Source organism: Copadichromis virginalis, linkage group LG7 (genome assembly GCF_057382275.1).
Source record: "Copadichromis virginalis isolate Kocher_CV1m ecotype Utaka linkage group LG7, C_Virginalis_male_GT1.1, whole genome shotgun sequence".
Taxonomy (NCBI): Eukaryota; Metazoa; Chordata; class Actinopteri; order Cichliformes; family Cichlidae; genus Copadichromis; species Copadichromis virginalis.
The window spans coordinates 55,695,081-55,713,718 of NC_140624.1; the positions used below are offsets into that span (position 1 = coordinate 55,695,081).

The window sequence follows — 18,638 nt, forward strand, 5'->3', positions numbered from 1 at the left end:
CAGCTCAAGAGGCGCTCCCATGCCCAGAGCCTGTGAATATTGATTAGCAGCAGCAGAATAATCAGGTAGCATGAGAGGCAGCATGTAAGCCGGTGTGGAGGGGGGTCCAGCCAGGCCAGGCGCTGTGTGCGAGGCATGCAGCCGAACCAGCTCGTGGCAGGGGTATGGGAGCAGGTGGGTGGATGTAATTGGGGGAAGAGAGCTCCGAGACACATCTTCTCTCTCCTGCCTCATACACACCAGCTGCTAAGGTAGTGTGAGGTCTTGGTCTGTGCTTTCTCTCTCTTCTCAGTTTCTGCTCAGCTACAGTATGTCGTGCTAAAAATGGCCTCTTATTTCGCTCCCGCCGTCATCCCTTCTACTTCGTGTCATCTCGAGCTGCCCATGAGCCCCAATAATTAGAGCGTGAGCGTAACTGCACAAGAACATGCAGTTTATTGATAGCGTTTCGTGGTTTAATGTTGGTGCTCTTTGTTTTATTTACTGAATTTTACACTGAAATTCAGGGACAAAATAAAATAACACGAGATGGAGCAAGTTTCATCTGTACTGCACGTAATTGCCTATTTAGCAGTTCAAAACGAAGTCTGTTGCATGCTCTGTGGTCACACAAACCCGATCCTTGAGGGCAGATGGGTTTTGTCTCCTTTTTTTTATAGTGAGTAATGCCATTACTTTCAGCAGTAATGGCCTCAATGATGATTGAGAACTGTGCTGTGAAACCACAGGTCAATACTCGTTGCATTAGAAAGCATGGTGCTGATTACCAGCTAAAGCGCTTGGTGATTTGTACCTAAAACGTAACCTTAGACCTGACCTCCAGCTTAAATCAGGTTATAAATTAAAAATAGTTCCTTAGGTAAATCATTTTTCATAACCCTTTCCTCCCAGTTTCATGGTCTCCAACCCAACAGGCTCATAGGAAGAAAATTAGCTCCGTCTATTCTCTCTCGGAATAGCTGATGTGAATCAGCAGGCAAAGCACCTTTGACCTCTAGTTAAACCTGTCAGAATCCAGAACAAATATTATCTCAGGCTTTCCGGTGAGCAAAGAATAGGTGAGGGAGCCAAAGCACAAGACTCGGGAGGGAAATATAAACACATAATACAGCTCCTCTGTCTGAAACCATTCTCTATTGAGAGTGCAGGTTTTGAAATTAAAACAGGAAAGCTTTCCACCTCCATCGACCCGCCCCCAACCGCCAACCCCCAGTCTTTTAAAATAATAAACTCAAATTTTTCCCTTAGAAAAATCAACGTAAAGGAAGCCGATTTTTGTATTGTGTTATATTTTGTACTCTTCTTGTCTGTAAAAAAACAAAACAGTGTGTCCTCACACAAACCTGCTTAAATTTTCCAACACAGCTGGTTTGCTTGATTAGTTTCATGTCTGCTGCAGTGGTTTTTCTTTTATAGCCGTTTCGTTTTATTGCTGTTTTTGATGTCATTGTTCTTCGCAGCTCAAGAAACTTGTGTACGTGTACCTGGTGAGGTATGCAGAGAAGCAGCAGGACTTGGCATTGCTGTCTATTAGCACATTCCAGCGGGCCCTTAAGGTAACATTCAGTCTCTCTGGATGCGGATAGATGAATGTGTTGATGATCAGAGGATGATAAATGTCTCACTTCTCCCTGCTTTTCTCTTGGTGCTGGGAGGCACTGTTTTTGTTGTGGCACACTGTCTCGCTGACAATTTGTTTCTGTGCCAGGACCCAAACCAGTTCATCCGGGCTAGTGCTCTGAGGGTTTTGTCCAGTATCCGCGTCCCCATTATTGTCCCCATTATGATGCTGGCCATCAAGGAGGCTGCAGCTGACCTGTCCCCATATGTGAGGAAGACTTCAGCACATGCGATCCAAAAGCTGTACAGGTAAAGACATCAATGGTAAAGACTTGTAAGTTTTACTGGCTCGTCTTACTGCCTCAACAGTGAACTGAGCAGTAAATGCAGTGAAGGTTGGGCAATGTTGGCATAAGGGGCTTTGCCCCGCTTTTATCGCTCTCTTATCTTAGTAGTAGGTGCATGTTTGATGATCAGTGATGGTTCTTTAGAAAACCTGGCACAGTTTTGCTATTTATCTGCACTGCTTCTATCAGATTCTTGAAATTCCTTCATGCTCTATATACCGTAGACCTCTTATGCTTTTCCTTATGTTCTGTTCTATATTGTAGAGACTTGGCAAAAGGCTTTGTGAGTTTATTCCAGTGTACACATAGAAGACAGAAACCGCCCTTACAAAGTGATAAGTTTGGGGTAATAAGTTTACTGTGAGCTGTAGAAGTCCATACATTTGGAAAAAGCTTCAACACATTTTAAAATGCCTGTCTTCAAACAAAAAACACCTCTAAAATAATCGTTGCTACTTGATTTTGAAGCCTGTATGGCATGGATCAGTCAAAACTTTGCTCTACGTGAGGCTTATCCTATCGTTTTCATGTGCCACTGTCTAGATGTATTGGATTTTTAAAAATGTTTTTATTTTATGATTCCTACGGCAATCGTAGGATATTTAGTGATTCTTTTTGGTATGATAATGTACATTTGGAATTGTATATATATTTGCTGTTTGTTACCTGATTTTATGCAACTCGTAGGCTTTGGGGAAGCCTGTTTCACAAAGAACGATCTTATGTTCAGTTTGGAATTTGTATTTTAATTGATTTTTTTTAAATAAAATGAATGAAAACTGAATATAGGGCTACATACTACTACTCATATTAAACATGGCATGCAACCTGTTTGTGTGAGCACAGCAACTTGTGAAGAGCTGCCAATCACAGGTAAGCGGTTTTAGGAGGTAGGGTTGCCTTAAAAGGGGAGGGGCTAAAACAGCTTGTTTCAGACAGAGGATAAATTGAGGGCCTGTATCAAGCTCTGGATTAGTAGTAGTTTCGGGCTACTGGATTTAATTGGTTATGAAAATGTTTCGTGCTGATCTAACTGGTCTCTGTTAATCAAAAGCAGCTACTCTCCTGTCTGCTAACATACCAGCAGTGTAACCTAGAGTGTTTTACAGGTTAAAAATATGGTCAATGATGATGTTTTACAGTAGTCTAAAGTGAAGCAGTGACGGATTGATGCAGGGAGTGGCTTTGGTTAAACACGCACAGACATCTTTGTATTCTGAACGCACAGCAGGGACATGATTTAATTTGTTAGTCTGTATGTGAATAATTGCCATTCTGTAGTTGACAATTAGTTTCCAACCTCTTTGTCTTTTGTCCTCAGCCTCGACCCAGATCAGAAGGAGCAGCTGATCGAAGTGATCGAGAAACTATTGAAAGACAAAAGCACGGTAAGCAGACACAGAGTACCGTAGTGGTTCACAGTACACCTCCCATGTTTGACAACGAAGACCACTGGAGGGCGCCCCAGTCAAGTGATTCTTCTCTTAGCTCTCCATCCCACAGCTCATTCGGCAATGCCACGGTTTGTTAACACCCACTTAAACCCACACATCTTCAGATGCTCCTTGTTAAGTGTCCATTTGGAAGGAATTTTCGCACTGATGCTAGTGTCAGCTTAATTTTCTCAAAGGCCAGCTTCTTCTTTTTTTCAAATTTTCTCCCAAAATGGACCGTAAATGACTTGGATTCTCAAATTCTGCAATTTGGCCAATCACAGACACAATGCAGAAGGTGCATTAGAAGTCAGCAGGCAGCGCATTAATTTGACGAGGTCACAGTGAATACTAAGGGTGCTGAAATGCCAATTTCAAATATGTAGACACTGGCTGGAGGATGCAGTGCGTTGTGTTTGCATGTGCAAATCATGCACAGTTTGTTATAATTATGTATTCATACAGTATGCCTACCGTTATATAAACAAAGCAAAGCGGCTTAGGCCAAACGGGAATGGGGGGGGGGGGGAGTGGAAGCCCAGTACCAGATGCATAGCATATTTAGCCCCAGACGCTAACGAAGACAGATGACTTCTCCCTGTTGGAGCCCACATTGTGAGGCAGGGGACAGAGAGAGAGGGCACTATCATCACACAGACGCACAAGCACATCAGTCGGTGATGAATGGTGAAAAACCTAAATGCAGTGGATGCTGAATAGCTTTCAAGTGAGGCGATGCATTCGACGATGCCATGTAGAATTTACAAGTCCCACAATAATGTCCAGAGCTGAATCGGTGCCATCAGAGGTTCTTGTTATATTATATGTAATGGAAAGGATTACTCCTGCTACTACATTCAAGTGTTAGTGTACTAGCTGGATGGCTGTTTTGTGCTGCCTTCAAAAACTTTCTAGGATCTTTGTAAGTGTGAAATAAAAACCCTGATGATGACATCAGTTGTTATGTATCAGCTGGATTGATTGCGATTGTGAATATTTGTTATGTAGGTTCTGTTATGAACTCAGCGGTCGTACTTACTTTGGGGTGGCAAAGTATTTTTTAATCCTTGTCTCATATTAAGAAAATATCTCACATTATGACTGCCTTAAGTTTACAAAGGCGAATATCTCACAAAATACGTGTGGTCCAAACAAACAAATGTGCCGATCTATGATCTTCATCCCTGCTGAAATCTAAAAGTGAAAACAAGACTGCAGTTTAAATAAAAGGGAACAGTTTTAACAGGTATGTTAACACTTGAACACTATTTTCATACAGTTTTGCCAAAAATTAACTGTATATGTCCAAATTTCAAATTACAGACAGCATTAGCTCTCAGCATTAGAAATCTGGACTATTTTGCTTGTCTACTAGAGACTGAGTTGATATATCTCAGCTTTTGCTGGTTTGATTTTCTTCATCAAAATCACATCTGTTGATGTTTGCAGACATGAAATGCTAATTTTCCAGGCTAGCCTCTCGATAATGTTGCTTATAATATTGGAGAAAAAGAAAAGGCATTTGGAGCGGTTGTAAATGACTAAAGATTACATATCTAATTCGTAAAAATAACACAGGCCAGATCGCCATCCTCTGTATGTAATTTTTGCATTTTGTATCATTTTTTTATTTTAATAAAAATATCAGAATGTCATTGCTTATGACTAGTCATAACTAGTTCTGGCTTGGATATATGAACATTGGTTGAATATCACATGAATTTGTCAAAAATCCATCTTCTCCTGCTATGAAAAAATGTCATAGTTAAGTTAAAAATTGCAGTTTAGAAAAGAGGCCAATTCCCCAAACTGTGTTTGTCACAAGGTGACTGGAAAGGTCACTATTACCTCTTTTAATTTCGCACGTTCCCACGAGATCAGGGAAGTTTGCTAAGGAGATGTCCTTGGGTTATTTGTCTTGTTGTCCAGGGTGAAACATAGAGGAGACTGAGCCTTTCGAATAGCTGTTCCTAACCCCCGGTAAACCCCATTCACCAACAAAGACTGTTTTTAAAGACCTGGTTGAAAACTCATTTTAATTCCTTTGCCTGTAAATCAGATCGAGTTTTGATGGGGGTTTTTGTGGATGTTTTTTAACGCTGTATCACACTTTGATCAATGCCAGTTGTTATTAGATGTGCTTATAAATAATTTAATGAGACTTGACTATAAAGGGTATCCATATGCATTCATGCCTAGACATTTAGGTGTGCTAATGTTTAATGTAGATGAGTCAGCATGTACAGCAGGGTTACGGATCTGGTTTTACATAACGAAAAACATATTTTGTATTTATAAAGCTATCGAAATTTCAGTTTTTAACAACAACTCTATTGGAACCTTACGTTTTTCTGGCAGCTTTTCAGTCAGATTTCAATTTGTTGCACAGTTTTTCTTCATACTAAGTTAGCTGTGTGGCTTAAAGCTGTTGAACTGGTATTACAATGGTGTTAGTGGGAGATGGAAGCATTTGGTTATCATTCAGGCTATGGCGTTGTCCAGGCCTGCTGACATTTACCTTTACAGATGTGCCTCTTTGGTTAAATGGCTGTGACACATGTGGTGGTGGGTGGGGGGGCTGCTTATAGGCAGGATGGTTTAAAGAGAAAATGGGAAGGCCTGATGACAGAGACAACACAGGAGTTTGTGCAGCTGTTTTACCGTGATGGATCTATTATCCAGCCATTACAAGATAAATGATCGATCTCTCCCGTCCTCTCCCCCCCTCTCCCCCATGCACCTTCTGCAAAATTGAAATGAGAAGAGAAAGGAGGAGCAGTTGGGGGGAGTGGCAGTGGGGGTACTATGATTAGGGGCTAGGTGAGATGCCCATTAATTTAAGAGAAAAAGGAGAGAGGGAGGGAGGGAGAAAGAAGAGAGTAAGCAGAGGGAGGATAGGCCGACCCCACACCGGGCCATCAATCAAAAAGGCGCGCGTTGTCTCTGACGTGATGACCCAGCACTCTGCCTTCCTGGCACCCTAATTAGAATTCATAGCAAAATAGATGCAAGGAAACGGTTTGAGCCCTTCATAATTTTATAGGAAATTTATTGTTATTAGAAGAACCATTTGCTTAGTGTGATTTTTCCATTACCGGCTTGTCATGCAGGGTAGATAATATGGCCGAGGTAGGGGACGGGGAGGAGGTGTATGAACTCCATAGATTGGGGTGTCAGTTTTGTTGATGGTGCATGTAGTTTACCTTGGAGCTGTGTCTAATGGGGGAAGTTGGTAGAGAATGCACAAAGCCTTGCTGCAGGATGCACGTGCTAAGGAGTGTTGCTTTTAATAGCCTCAGAGACAGGAGAGGGTCAGAAGAAGACAAAAATACACACGACATACTTAAAAATCCATGTTTTACTAAATGCTTTGACTAAGTTAGTCTGCTGTAAAATGTTATTGACACTGATGCTTAAATGAAGGTTGCTGGAAAGATTTATGCTACCGGTCAGACTCTATGAATAGTTTTCATTGGAACGTCTTTCTATATATTACAGTGGTTGTACAAGTGCTTTAAATTCTTTTTAAATTCTGAAATGATTGGATAGAGGTGTGATGATTCAATTTTTGTGGCTTTAACTAATTATTTTTTCTTTCATTTAGACTCATGATGATGATGATGATGATGATGATGATAGGATATAGTGAAACATGGTTTAGGGTTATACTTTCAAACTGATTTTTGTGTGAACTACAATTAAAAGTAAGTATAATAATTAGTTTTCAGCAGTTGTTGAAGACCAGATTCAGTTAACCCGGTGGGCTGATGACGGCAGAAAGTTTAAGCGGTACAACCTCAAAGGTGTGGTTGCCTCTGTATTTAAAACAGAGTGTGGACCTGATGATTGAACAGGCTGACTACTGGAAAGACTTGTCAACAGTTTTGCTATATATACAGGAGCCTGGCATTATAGAACTTTGTACAGTGTATCCGCAAAGTATTAGAAGTGCGTCACTTATTCCACATTTGATCATGTTTCAGCCTTTTTTCCAAAATTGATTAAATTCATTTTTCACCTTATAATTCTACACAGTGCTGCGAATACTTTCTGGATACACTGATGTAAATAATAACATTTTAAAATTCTCAATTTCACTGAAGCAAGTGAAGCAGTAATAGGGGTGACAGGAGTATGTGTTGTTTTTTGTTGGCAGCCTAACTGCTGCATTCTGGGTTATTTGAAGACATGCAAAGGAGGACTGAGAAATGCACATGAAAAATGAGTTGGAATAATCAAGACAGGAAAAATGAAAGTTAGAATTATGCATGTGTCTGTGTGTGTTACTATTGGCCTTAGTACATTAATCACTGTCCGGAGCGCCGTGTCATTCCTTGAATATACATAAAATTCCTGTGCATATCATGAAATATAACTATATATACAGCACTGCAGTATAGTAAAACATACTTGTTTGTGTGTGATTTCTGTGGGAATCTACAGACGGCAGCTATGCACATGCACATCTCTCACACTCACGCAATCAATGCAGGCTCATGACAGTGCTGATGGGTAAATGCTCTGGGTTCCCACAGGGCCACCAGGGGCCAGAAGGCTTTAATTGGGAAGACTGAATTCTGCTCCCTTTCTCTTCATCTTCACCTGCCTGCGATAATGCTGTTTGCATATTAATACACTGCCGTGTCACTCACTCAGCCTTGCAGTCAGTCAGCGAGGCAGCAGGCAGTTGGGTGATGGTGTGGGTGGGAGTGGGAGGTGAGCAACAGTCAAATGGGTTTTTTCCCTTTACCAATAAAGCATAGTTGATTATTGGATCTCTCAGCTGCTGCTTCCTCCTTGGCTTGCTTTCCACATGAACTGAATACTTATGCTTGAGAAAAACACTCTGACTGATGGGCTTCTCTCAAACACAAAGCAGTAGAAAACTTATGTTTTTAAGTGCAAACAATTTACTTTCAATTATCAACTAACTGCTTACAGGATGAACTGTGTATTTTAATCAAAGCTGTAAATTGCCATTGCTTTTTTGAAAGTGCAATTATAATACTTTGCATCCAGGGTCACGTCTGTTAACCAGTGTTTTATTTCTCTAGAGTTTGTGTATATTGCAGCTTAGCCAATTTGCTTAACAAATCTATACAACCCTCATTAACTCACATGTTAACAGTGGAGTGAAATAAATGGGGGGGGGGACATTTTCCTCACGAGTTTGCTTCTCTCTGTTCTTTGTTTTAATTTTGATCCTTTCTATAGCTGGTGGCTGGGAGTGTGGTCATGGCCTTTGAGGAGGTGTGCCCAGATCGCATCGATCTGATCCACAAGAACTACAGAAAACTGTGTAATCTGCTGGTGGATGTGGAGGAGTGGGGCCAGGTGGTCATCATCTCTATGCTGACCCGCTATGCCAGGACACAGTTCACCAGTCCCTGGACGGAGGTAAGGGTTTCATGGGCCAAAAAGCAATAGTGATTCACATTTGTAAAGTACCAGTTACATAGACTGTATGTAAAAGATGTGCAAAGCCAGTGTGACGCCACCTGTTGATTTTTTTTGGACTGCACATTTGTGAAACAGTTGACTGCTGTTATGTTTTTGGAGACAGAAGTTACCATATTAAGACAACAGGGTTGGATTATGCTAAGAAGCTTGGTTAGCACACTGCATCTATAAACTGCATGGGTGCATCACACGGGCACAGGCTATTTAGTGCTATCAAACAGACTAATAACTCTCCTTGTACTTCACACCAAACCACATTACTTGATAGCTATTGCCTTTTTAAGCATTCTCCAAAGTGAACCATGAGCTTAAATGCACTCGAGATCACCAGTTCAGTGACTTAAATTAGAGGAAGTGAGGCCTAGCAGACAGTTGGCCACAGCTGCCTGTGTCAGCACATCTGTCAAAGTGGTCCGTGCCAAAAATGGCAGTTCCTGGAATAGCCACTTAACACCAGCTCTGAAAGAGAGTCAGTCTCTATAAACATCCAGGTTAAAAAGCATAAATTTAGAGCATTAAAACACACGGTTTAATGGAGTTATCTGACAAATAGTACAGTCCACATGTTTGTGCTTCATTTTTTATGACAGTCTTACTTATGAATTAATTGGACATGTACAGTTTATAGATGCATCTCACCAACCAAGCACTCCAACAAGACTTAAAAGGCAGTGTTCCTTCAGCTTGAGGGCTGGGCATTTTTAGTTCACAAGAATCCAATAAAAATCATTAATTGTAATTTTGTTAGAGGGTTATTTTTATTAAAATAGTTTTGTGCATTAGTTTGATGTACTATGCTTGTGTTTCAGGGTGCTGAGTTTGATGAGAATAAAGCCTTCTATGACTCTGACTCTGAGGAAAAAAAAGACCAGACAGAAGCAAAGCCTTACATCATGGATCCAGATCACAGGCTGCTGCTCAGGAACACCAAACCTCTACTGCAGAGCAGGAACACCGCTGTGAGTCACTCAAACGCTGACATGTAGACACAAGTTCAGGTTTAACCCTGGGTTTTCATGGTTACTAATGTGGTTCACATTGCCATGGTAACTCATGCTCCATCAATAAGAATCTGTATCGCTGATTGATTAGCATCAGTGTGAGATGCAGAGAAACAGACTGGTGCAGTCGGGCGGTATCTGCAGAAAGATAGGAGGTAAATTTACTGTTTTAGTTTTTGTTAAAACAGTGTCACTGGTCTATAGTTATATGCCAAGTCTCTATGAAATGAGTTGCAAAAGTTTTATTCATGCAGGCCTGGAGAACAGTCGGTAACAGCTGGTCATTGGGGAAAAGGGTATATTCTGCAACCATTTGATGGGTGGATGCTGAAGGTTGCTGGAAGCATGAAATTGGTGGCAAAGAGGTATACAGTACTGCACCAAAAACCCTCTTTGTGATTGCTGTAGTTGTTAAAATATTGCCACAGCACATATTTTAATTTACTTACTTTTACTTTGAAGGAGAACATTCTTCGTTTCAAGTTTCAGTATAGCTTGGAGAGAATATAGCGAGTGTTTGCAGTGTGTAGGAATTATAGGTAACTGCAGCAGCCTTCTAGCAGCCAAAATGATCATGCAGTGTTTTTCATCTGGAGACAGTGGGCAACATTCAGCAACAATCATCCCTGATCAGTTGGGAAGTGAGAGACCAGAGGTTGCCTGTCACAGACAGACCTCTAGACCTGTTTGATTCAGACGTCAGGCTAACAAACTGTAACACCATCTGTAGAAGCAGTCCCCTCATAAACAAGTTACAGGCTCCATTCACACATTATTATGGCACTTTTTTTAATGGTATGCAAACATGCATAGACTAATACGACTGTTTTTAGTCGAATGAACACACATCCAAAGTTGATGGACATAGTAGGAAACACAAGCGTCTCTTTGTGTCTGTTGCCTACTGAACACATCAGCTAATGCTGTTGTAACCCTGGAAGGACACATTTATGTGCAATAACACATTCACTCAAAGTACTACATACAAAGGACACGCCACACACACAAAGACACGAGAATACCTGTCTTAATGCGCCACACAAGCCTGAATAAAAGCGATAAAAACCAGAGTGAGTGCGGGTCTCCATCATCCGGGAGCCTCAAGGTCTCTGTCGCTATGTAGCAGCGGGAAGGAAAAATGCTCCCAAATGAAAGTGTTGATTAAAATGTGACATGCTGTGTCTTTACTCATGACAACACGGTGACATCCTCAATCTTCATAGACGCCCGAAGCCTCTCATTGTGCCTGCAACGACGGACACACGTCCTCCTGCTATTTAAAGCGCTTCTGAAAAATGACTTTTAGAGTCTCTTTGAGAGTGCCGGTGTAGAGCCTGAGCAAATGCATGTGAAGGAAGACGATTTTAGTGTGAGCAGACAGAAAGTAACAAGTTTGTTTTAATAAGATGCTGTGAGATAATCTACTTATTATCTTATTGGGTTGATATTTTTAGGTAGTGATGGCTGTTGCTCAGCTTTACTGGCATCTGGCTCCTAAACATGAAGTCAGTATTGTCACCAAGTCACTGGTTCGACTCCTGAGAAGCCACAGGTAAATAATAATGATGATGATAATAATAATAATAATAATAATAATAATAATAATAATAATAATAATACATATATATGTGTGTATATTTATACAGCATTTGCGTATTTGCTGCTAGTGACTATGTCCATGTCTGAATGTGCTGTCTTCTTGCTGTTGTGTGCAGAGAAGTGCAGTACATTGTGCTTCAGAACATCGCCACGATGTCTATACAGAGAAAGGTGAGTGCTCATGGATAGCAGAGGGATGAGAGTGTGTTGGGTTGATGCAGCCTGTGTAGTAACACGAGTTCTCTTCAAACAGGGGATGTTTGAGCCCTTCATTAAGAGTTTCTATGTGAGATCGACAGATGCCACGCATATCAAAACACTAAAGGTAGCCCCTGTTTTATTTTCTGCATTATGTACATGTAAGCTCAAATAAGAATACTGAGCTTAGTATTATGTGTAATAGTATAATATTATGTACAAGCTTGACACATTTAAATACTGCCATATTGGCTTTTGAGCCTCTTTGACCTTTTCATGAACCTAACAACAGTCACCTTTCTGTTTATGATTTTTCCAGTTGGAGATCCTGACCAATCTAGCTAATGAAGCTAACATCTCCACAATTCTGAGAGAATTCCAGGTTTGTTGTTTTCTTTGTGTGATTAGATGTGTTACCTACTTTCCAGTTGGGGTATTACACTGAGTACATCTGATCTTTCTTTTTATTTATTTATTTTTTCCAAGACCTACGTGAAGAGTCAGGACAAGGCGTTCGCAGCAGCTACCATCCAGGCCATCGGCAGGTGCGCCACCAACATCTCTGAGGTGACGGACACATGCCTCAACGGTCTGGTGTTGCTGCTTTCTAATAGAGACGGTAAAAAGCCCTCACTGAATAGTTACCTGAATCCATATTTGCACTTTGAGCTCGTCATTAGAGATGTCGGCTCTGTCCAGTTTTGTGAAGACTTGTTTCGGTTCTCCAGAGACCGTGGTGGCCGAGAGCATCGTGGTCATCAAGAAGCTGCTTCAGACTCAACCCACTCAGCACGGTGACATCATCAAACACATGGCCAAGCTCTTCGATAACGTCACTGTACGGTTCATGATTGTGCTGCTCGTGAAAGTTATCACTGGAGCATTGTGTCTGAAATAACACTGTGACAGGTGCTGCTCTTTGTCTCTGATATGTCACCCTCAACTGCAGGTTCCCATGGCCCGAGCCAGCATCCTGTGGCTGATGGGAGAGTACTGCGAGAAGGTGCCAAAGATTGCGCCCGATGTACTGCGCAAGATGGCAAAGACGTTCACAGCAGAGGAGGACATCGTCAAGCTGCAGACTGTCAATCTAGCTGCAAAGCTCTACCTGACCAACTCTAAGCAGGTGCAAAATAAGACATGCAGAGAAAAATCGTGTGTGTGTGTGTGTGTGTGTGTGGTGTGTGTGTGTGTGTGTGTGTGTGTGTGTGTAACTGTTTACAGAGCTTTATGTGCGAATAGTTGCAACTCATTGCTAAATACCCATTTCAAGTACAGAGCTGTGAAGCAGTTTTAATGTAATGCATCTTCTAGAGCCACTTGGTGTCTGCAGACCCATTGAGTCAGATGAGGTAAAATTGGTGTGTGAGCTGATTTTATGAGCCCAGACGCTGCCTTCGCAAAGCACATTATCACACCTCTTGCTCCTTGTAATGACAATTCAGTAAAAGATTGGGGCGATAATGCTGCTGTCACGACAGGAGCAGATTTTGTTTTTATGTCTACCTAAATCATTTATGTTGGTGCAAGTGCTCTGTCTCCCTGTGCTTGGGTGAGATGGGGGTTTTGAAGTAAGGACTCTAGCCTTGTGGAGAAGGAGATGCCTGTTGATGAGCGACACTCACATTTGCTCCTGGCTCAGTTCAGCTGGTTGTACACCAGGTTTGCAGGCATCACTGAAAGAGTTCATTGATTTCTAAAGTGTTAGTTGGATGTTATGCAAACGTGTCTGCTTTATGCTTCCACAGCTCTGTCCAAAACAGCACCTCTAATGATATATTTTTAATTATTTTATTTATTTATTTTTAACTGGTTTCATCTTCCTCTTAAATACTTGAATTGTTTCCTTGACATTTTTTGTTGTGCTTGACTTTTTCAAATATTCACAACCTAATGGTCTGTCTTGGGTTGGTCTCCTTTCAAGTTTCTAATCTCGTGGGGACCTGCTGGTTAAGTACATAAAGCATTGAAACACCCACACTTTTGTCCCCAGACCAAGCTGCTGACCCAGTACATCCTGAACCTCGGCAAATACGACCAGAACTACGACATCAGAGACCGAACACGATTCATACGGCAGCTGATAGTGCCCAACGAGAAGAGCGGCGCGCTCAGCAAGTACGCTCGACGCATCTTACTGGCCCCCAAACCGGCTCCAGGGCTCGAGTCTGCCTTCAAAGGTACTTTTAAATACCTTTTCCATTTTCAGATTAAATTTCATTCCTCTCCCGCATCACTGAATACATATTAGCTGCTCATCTATTTCAAACCTAGTGGCTCTATTTCCTGCAGTATGCAAAGTTGATTCAGGCTGAGGTTTTATTATTCTGCTGTGTGTGTGTGTCTCTCTGAAGGGCAGTTAGGTCAGAAACCTTTACCTCACACTAATGAGATGGGTAAATTATTGAGCTCATGCTAACCTTTTTTCCGGCTTTCTCATTTAGCTGTCTTTTCTTTCTCTCCCCCGCTTGACACCAGAGAAAAGCTGCCTTCTACAACATTAACATTCCAGCTCAGTTTGCACTTACTGGATGTTTATGAATGTGTTAACGGCCTCTGTCATTCTTAATATTCAGAAGTAGTCCTTTTTTGTGGTTGGCAAATCACACCTCCCAGAGCACACGCACTGATTGTCTTCTTGTGCCGCCATTTGGGAAGGCAGAGCAGGGAGTGTGATCACGTGTTATCATAGACAGAGAGGTGACGGTGCTTGGTGGAGAAGATGCCACTAATAAGCTGTTTCCTTCATTTAGAACACAGTGAGGTCATTGCTGCCCCATCCCATTTCTCCACCACTTATTAAACTTTTTTTTAAAAACTTTTTTATTTTTTCCCCATAATTTTTCTTCTTGATACTTTCAGATCGAGACCGTTACCAGCTGGGCACTCTCTCCCACAGTCTTAACCTTAAAGCCACTGGGTACCAGGAGCTCCCAGACTGGCCTGCTGTTGCTCCCGACCAGACTGTGAGAAACGTGGAGATTGTTGAACCAGTAAGAAATCCACCTTCCTAAACGTCTTTACACACCAGATGTGTAAAATTCAGGAGACCATTTTACGCATTAAAAATGTTTTTTTGGACTCACTTATATTTAATGCGGTCACTTTTTGTTGTTGTGTTTTTCACAGTGGGTTTTTTGAATACACATTTTCTGCAAAAACACAACACACTGAGTGTGTGTATATGTTACATGACAAGTTCAGATGTGTTGCTTTTTTGCCTTTTACACACTCCTCATCATATTTGCAGTATTCAAGATGTGTAAAGAAAAACGTGAGCCAAATCAGACATTCAAAACTAGCTCAAATGTGAGGAAACTCATGCCCTTAGGGGAGGAAAGAGAATGCACCACATCTCAGTCCTGATTCTAGAAGTCATAGGCTCTCTGTTAACATTATGAAGCATTTGTCAGGAAAAAATGAGAAGATCATTGGTTTTACCTCCAACTATTACTTGGCTGACTGGAGGGGAACTCCAAACTGACTGTTTTTAAAGGTGACAAGTTTTCCTAATTTCCAGCTGCAAATCTTTATTCTTGTTTTCAAATTACACTTCAAAGTAGTTCTCATTTGCTGCATACTTGGCCTTTGTGCAGCACCTTAGATTATTCTGTGAGGATTTATGAAGTGGTGCATTTTTCTCATTTTTCCCACATTTTATCAGTCAACCAATGACTGAGCAACACAGAAAATATAGAAAAGAAAACGTAGAAAAGATTTATTTATATTTTAAGCATGATCATTTACAACCTTTATAGAATTATTCTTGTGTTTAGTTTAGTTTTTATTTTGTGAGGGACATTATTGCTTTAGCATTTTCTCTCAGGTTTATCACTGTTACTTTGTGTGTCTCCTGATGCAACAATAAGCAGCAATAAAGCGGTGGTGTCAACAAACTTAAGTCTGAGCTTTAGCAGAAACATATTTGGGGATTTGGTGGTGACGACATACTGCTAAAAACTCCTTTAATTGAAAAAGCCACTGCTGGTTTTGCTTAATTGAGTACATTTAGGAAGCCTGTGTGGAGTGACCAGCAGCTACACAACGTGCAAAATGTGAACATGCCTCTGTTACGTGTTAGGAATCAGATTTTTATAGATTCTAACTCATGCTTAAATTGCATGAGTTAGAATCTGAGTTGAGTTGGATTCTGTAGTTTAACCGGTCCATCTTCCCTCTGCTGTGTCCGTTTAGCTGAGAGAGTCGGCACTAATAGTTGGGAAGACCAAACAGCCTAAATCTGACAAGTTCTACTCAGATGATGAAGATGAGAAAGAGGAGGAAGGATCCGACAGCAGCGGCAGTGGAAGTGAAGACAGCAGCAGCAGCAGCAGCGAAGGTTTGTTTCTATCTGTCCGATTTAAAGTTTCCCCTTTTATGAGGCCTAGTTAATGTTGTTGGTTATTAGCATAACCAACATTAGCATGACTGGTTGATTTAGTGACACACTCATTATTTGAGGCCATGATCCGACTATCCTGCACGGGGCAAAGCATATCAAAGTTTGGTATCTTGTTTAGAAGCTGGAGGTGTAAAGCACAGCAAAATTTTCACTGCGTTAAAACTTCCTGTGTGTATGGTTCTCGATCCATGCATCCATTTTTATTTTTATTTTTTTTACCATTTATCAAATCAAATCTGAGATGCAGGATCAGCAGTGTTGTAGACACAAGCAAAATAGAACACACAACATTTTACTAAGCATAATAACATTAAACTATACAGATTTGTTAATGTGTTTTTCATTTTGATGTGTTTTCAAAAGTGTTTGATTTTAGAAATGTGTCTCTAATTTTATCCTTCCGTCTATTTTTCTGATGTTTATCCAGGTCTGGCTAACTGATCATTTTGAGAATTTACAAATTTGAGCTGAACAACATTTGATGTTGTTGTGCTTTTGGTTTGGAATATATTAGTGTTGAGCAGCAGTCATTTCAGAGTCCTGATGATTGACAAGCTGTTAGCCAGTGAAGTTTTAGATCCATCCCTCATTCATCACGTGCAGTTGCAAAACAACCAACTAAAACTTAAAGAGGGGCCTTCAGAAATAAGTAGTAGCTGCAGCACAGATCAGAGTCAGCAGCAAACAGTGAGGCTGGTAATTGATAAATAAAATGACAAAAATCGTTTGTATTTGATATACAGGTGGAAATGGTGCCCCCCCCCCCCCCCAAAAAAAAAAGCTATAAATGCATACTATAAGGTGCTAATTGACTGTCAGTACATTTAGTGGCTGTTGCTGAAGAAATTAAGATCATAAGTAATATGAAAGGAAATTTCAGCAAAGAATAAAGTCTGATTTGTTTTGGGTTTAATATGTACAGTGTCCATGTGTCTGTACAGAATCGGGCAGTGAGAGCGAGGAGGAAAGCAGTGAGGATTCAGAGAAGACCTCCAGTGATTCTGGAAAAAGCTCCAGTGGATCTGAAAAGAGCTCCAGTGAGTCTGAATCAGATCAAAAGAAGAAGAAAAAGACCAAGAAAGCACCGCAGAAGAAAAGCAAGCCTGCTGGTGACAGGTACACTGAAATCCCTGCTGTCTGTCACAATCTGAAAGCATAATTTTTCTTCCCTGCAAAGGCGGCGTGTCCAGATGTTACCTGCGTCTTTCTCTTCTTCTCTTTCTGGCTTTGCTAATTAAGCAGGTGTGTGTTTGCCAGAAACACGTAGTCAGCAACAAATGTGCCCACGATTCTGCTGCATCCGAGCAAACTCCATCTGTTGAAAGATTCAGCAGTTTATATTATTCATCACAGCCCACTCACAGTTACAGTTCTTAATGCTCAGTTGTAGCTTTCCTCCACTAAACCCCTCAGACTTGATATGTCAGGATTTACATTAGCACCTATAGTGTGGATAGAGGATGCAAAATTTGCTCAATCATATTTAAAAAAAAGGACATTCAAAACAAAATGTGACAATCAGAAAATGTTGTAAAATCTCAACTTAAAAAAAGGTATAGCTGTATTCAAACTGGCATGTTTATGGATACCGGAGTAAAGCCTAGCAGTCGTCCAGCTCGAAGCCATGGTCTTTGTGCCAGAGTCTTTGTCTCATCTACTTCTAAGATATGCGAGGGGCATGGAAACTAAATCCAGTGGATCTCTTAGAAGGAAAAAACCAAACATTATAATGGTCTGTAGCTACGCAGCCCCATACACAACCAACTGTACTGCACGGTGTATTTTGACATCTTTCTGTCAAAACCAGCATGAACTTTTTCTGCAGTTTGAGCTGCAGTAGCTCCTCGTCTGTTGGATCGGACAACACGAGCCAGCGACCTTGGCCACCCATGACTGTAGTTTGTGTTTTTTAGCACTGTTACTTGGATCAGTTTTCATAGATACTGACCACTGCAGACCAGGAACACCTGACGAGAGCTGCAGTTTTGGAGAAGCTCTGATCCAGTCGTCCAGCCATCACAATTTGGCTCTTGTCAAACTCTGAAATCTTTATGCTTGACAATTATTTTCATCAACTTTGATAACAAAATGTCCACCTACTCCCTAATGTGTTGTCCCACCCATTAGCAGGTGCTATGATGAAGAGATGATCAGTGTTACTCACGTCACCTGTCAGTGGTCAGAATCCTTTGCCTGATCGTTTATGTTTCTAGTTAAAGTCTTCTGGGAGATTCACATGGAGGGAAAAAAACATCATACACACCTGTTACACTCTATATGCACCATCTCCCTCTCTCTCACACACACACACACACACACACACATGATGGCAGCACTGCTGGAATATTGTTAGCGCGAGTTCCATTAACAAGCTAATCAATGAGAATTTTCCTCCAGTAGCGTAACCCACATTTACATGGCTAATGGATAATGACTTTTGATTGGTCATTTAACAGCCCGGTGTTACCAGTGAATGAGATTTGAGTCATTACTACTGAGTATGCTCACGTACACTCTCTTACACACTAGCAAATTTAGTTTCTTATGCACTCTACTTCATTTGCTCATGGACACACAAACTCACACCGAATGTACCTGATTTCACTGTGTGACAGGCCGGCGGCTGACCCTGTTCTCT

The 18,638-nt window shown here is 41.1% G+C and overlaps 1 protein-coding gene across 2 annotated transcripts in view; it reads left to right on the forward strand.

Moving 5' to 3' along the window:
• The window catches only part of ap3b1a (adaptor related protein complex 3 subunit beta 1a), a 60,443-nt gene that overhangs the window by 11,397 nt on the left and 30,408 nt on the right, over positions 1-18,638 (forward strand). For both annotated transcript variants that reach the window (XM_085464300.1, XM_085464302.1), the window contains exons 4-19: positions 1,461-1,556; positions 1,709-1,869; positions 3,229-3,295; positions 8,555-8,737; positions 9,610-9,759; positions 11,256-11,353; positions 11,517-11,571; positions 11,654-11,725; positions 11,918-11,980; positions 12,085-12,217; positions 12,327-12,436; positions 12,548-12,724; positions 13,592-13,778; positions 14,461-14,591; positions 15,793-15,937; positions 16,942-17,116. In XM_085464300.1, coding sequence (XP_085320426.1) covers positions 1,461-1,556; positions 1,709-1,869; positions 3,229-3,295; positions 8,555-8,737; positions 9,610-9,759; positions 11,256-11,353; positions 11,517-11,571; positions 11,654-11,725; positions 11,918-11,980; positions 12,085-12,217; positions 12,327-12,436; positions 12,548-12,724; positions 13,592-13,778; positions 14,461-14,591; positions 15,793-15,937; positions 16,942-17,116 — 2,003 coding nt within the window. The remainder of the gene's footprint in view (positions 1-1,460; positions 1,557-1,708; positions 1,870-3,228; positions 3,296-8,554; positions 8,738-9,609; positions 9,760-11,255; positions 11,354-11,516; positions 11,572-11,653; positions 11,726-11,917; positions 11,981-12,084; positions 12,218-12,326; positions 12,437-12,547; positions 12,725-13,591; positions 13,779-14,460; positions 14,592-15,792; positions 15,938-16,941; positions 17,117-18,638) is intronic.